This window comes from Bison bison, unplaced genomic scaffold (genome assembly GCF_000754665.1).
Source record: "Bison bison bison isolate TAMUID 2011002044 unplaced genomic scaffold, Bison_UMD1.0 scf7180017846790, whole genome shotgun sequence".
In the NCBI taxonomy this organism is placed as follows: domain Eukaryota; kingdom Metazoa; phylum Chordata; class Mammalia; order Artiodactyla; family Bovidae; genus Bison; species Bison bison.
In genome coordinates this window covers 7,632-8,682 of record NW_011477363.1, presented here as the reverse complement: position 1 = coordinate 8,682, position 1,051 = coordinate 7,632, and the positions used below count along the sequence as shown (strand labels likewise).

The 1,051-nt window shown below is 58.3% G+C and overlaps 1 protein-coding gene across 1 annotated transcript in view; it reads right to left on the bottom strand.

The window, feature by feature from the left end:
• The window catches only part of LOC104989161 (BCL-6 corepressor-like), an 8,424-nt gene extending 7,376 nt beyond the window's left edge, over positions 1 to 1,048 (bottom strand). The window contains exon 1 of the mRNA XM_010840747.1: positions 8 to 1,048. Within this exon, the coding sequence (XP_010839049.1) occupies positions 8 to 1,048 (1,041 nt within the window). The remainder of the gene's footprint in view (positions 1 to 7) is intronic.
• Positions 1,049 to 1,051: the final 3 nt, after the last annotated feature.

Sequence of the window (1,051 nt, the reverse complement as noted above, 5' to 3'; positions counted from 1 at the left end):
CATCCTTTCTGTCCTGACCCGCTGTTTTCCGAGTGTGCCCAGGAACTGGCTGGGCGCTTTCGGCTCCTTCTGGAGCCTTTGGATACTTGCTGCTGCAGAGCCTGGCTGCGGGAAACTCGCTGCTGACCGTCATGTATGGCTTTGACAGGGTGACAGAGGGTGAGGTGGAGATCCGGGCATAGTGCTTGTGGAATTCAGAGTAGGTGTCCGCAGTAGGCTGGGAGGGAAGGTGGACTCGGGGTGAAGGCCGAGGCGAGGGGGGCAACAGGAGAGCCGTGTCCCCTGGCAGGCCGCTGGTGACCGCCTTGGCGGAGGGCACCCTAGGCTGTTTACTGTTCTGGATGTGGGGGTATGAGTGAGAATCGACCGGGTTCCCAGGACTAACACCCATCTTCCAGGGCAGGCTTTTGTCTGTGCAGTGGACCAGAGGCGGGATGGCTGGAGAAGCGGAAGGCGTCGAGAGCCTCATGGGGGAAGCCAGGGACGATGGGATGTGGGGACTGACGTAGTGAGGTGGCGGCAGGTAGAGAAATCGCTCCCCGTTGGTGCAGACTGGCGAATATAGCGGCTGGGCCAGGCCATACGACTGCTGAGGTAGCAAGGCCTTGTACATGTTCAGGGAATACTTATTTGGCGAGTCAAGGAAAGGGTAGATGGCTGGCGTGGCCCCCTCCATGTAGGGATTGACCCAGGGCAGCCGCAGGTAACTAGCACCATTGATGTTGAGCGGGCTCTGTTTGTCACTGGCAGGCCTGTCTAAGCCCAGAGTTTCTGCCGTGGGGACAGCACTTTTTTGTATTCCTGGTGGTGTTTTGTATATAGCACTGAAGCCATTCGGAGGCTTTCCAGAGACAGCGGAGGCCTCCACCGTCTCGGGTGTATTCGGTTTGAACTGCATCTCTGGGGTTCTTTCGGAAGAAAACCCCAGACCGCCTAGAGTGGTTGTGGCAGCCTCCCGCCCTTTCTCTGAGCCCAGTCCACACAAGCTAGAATAGACGATGTTTCCGGGAACACGCAATCCTTCCCGGATCAGGCCAGTGCGGTCCATGCT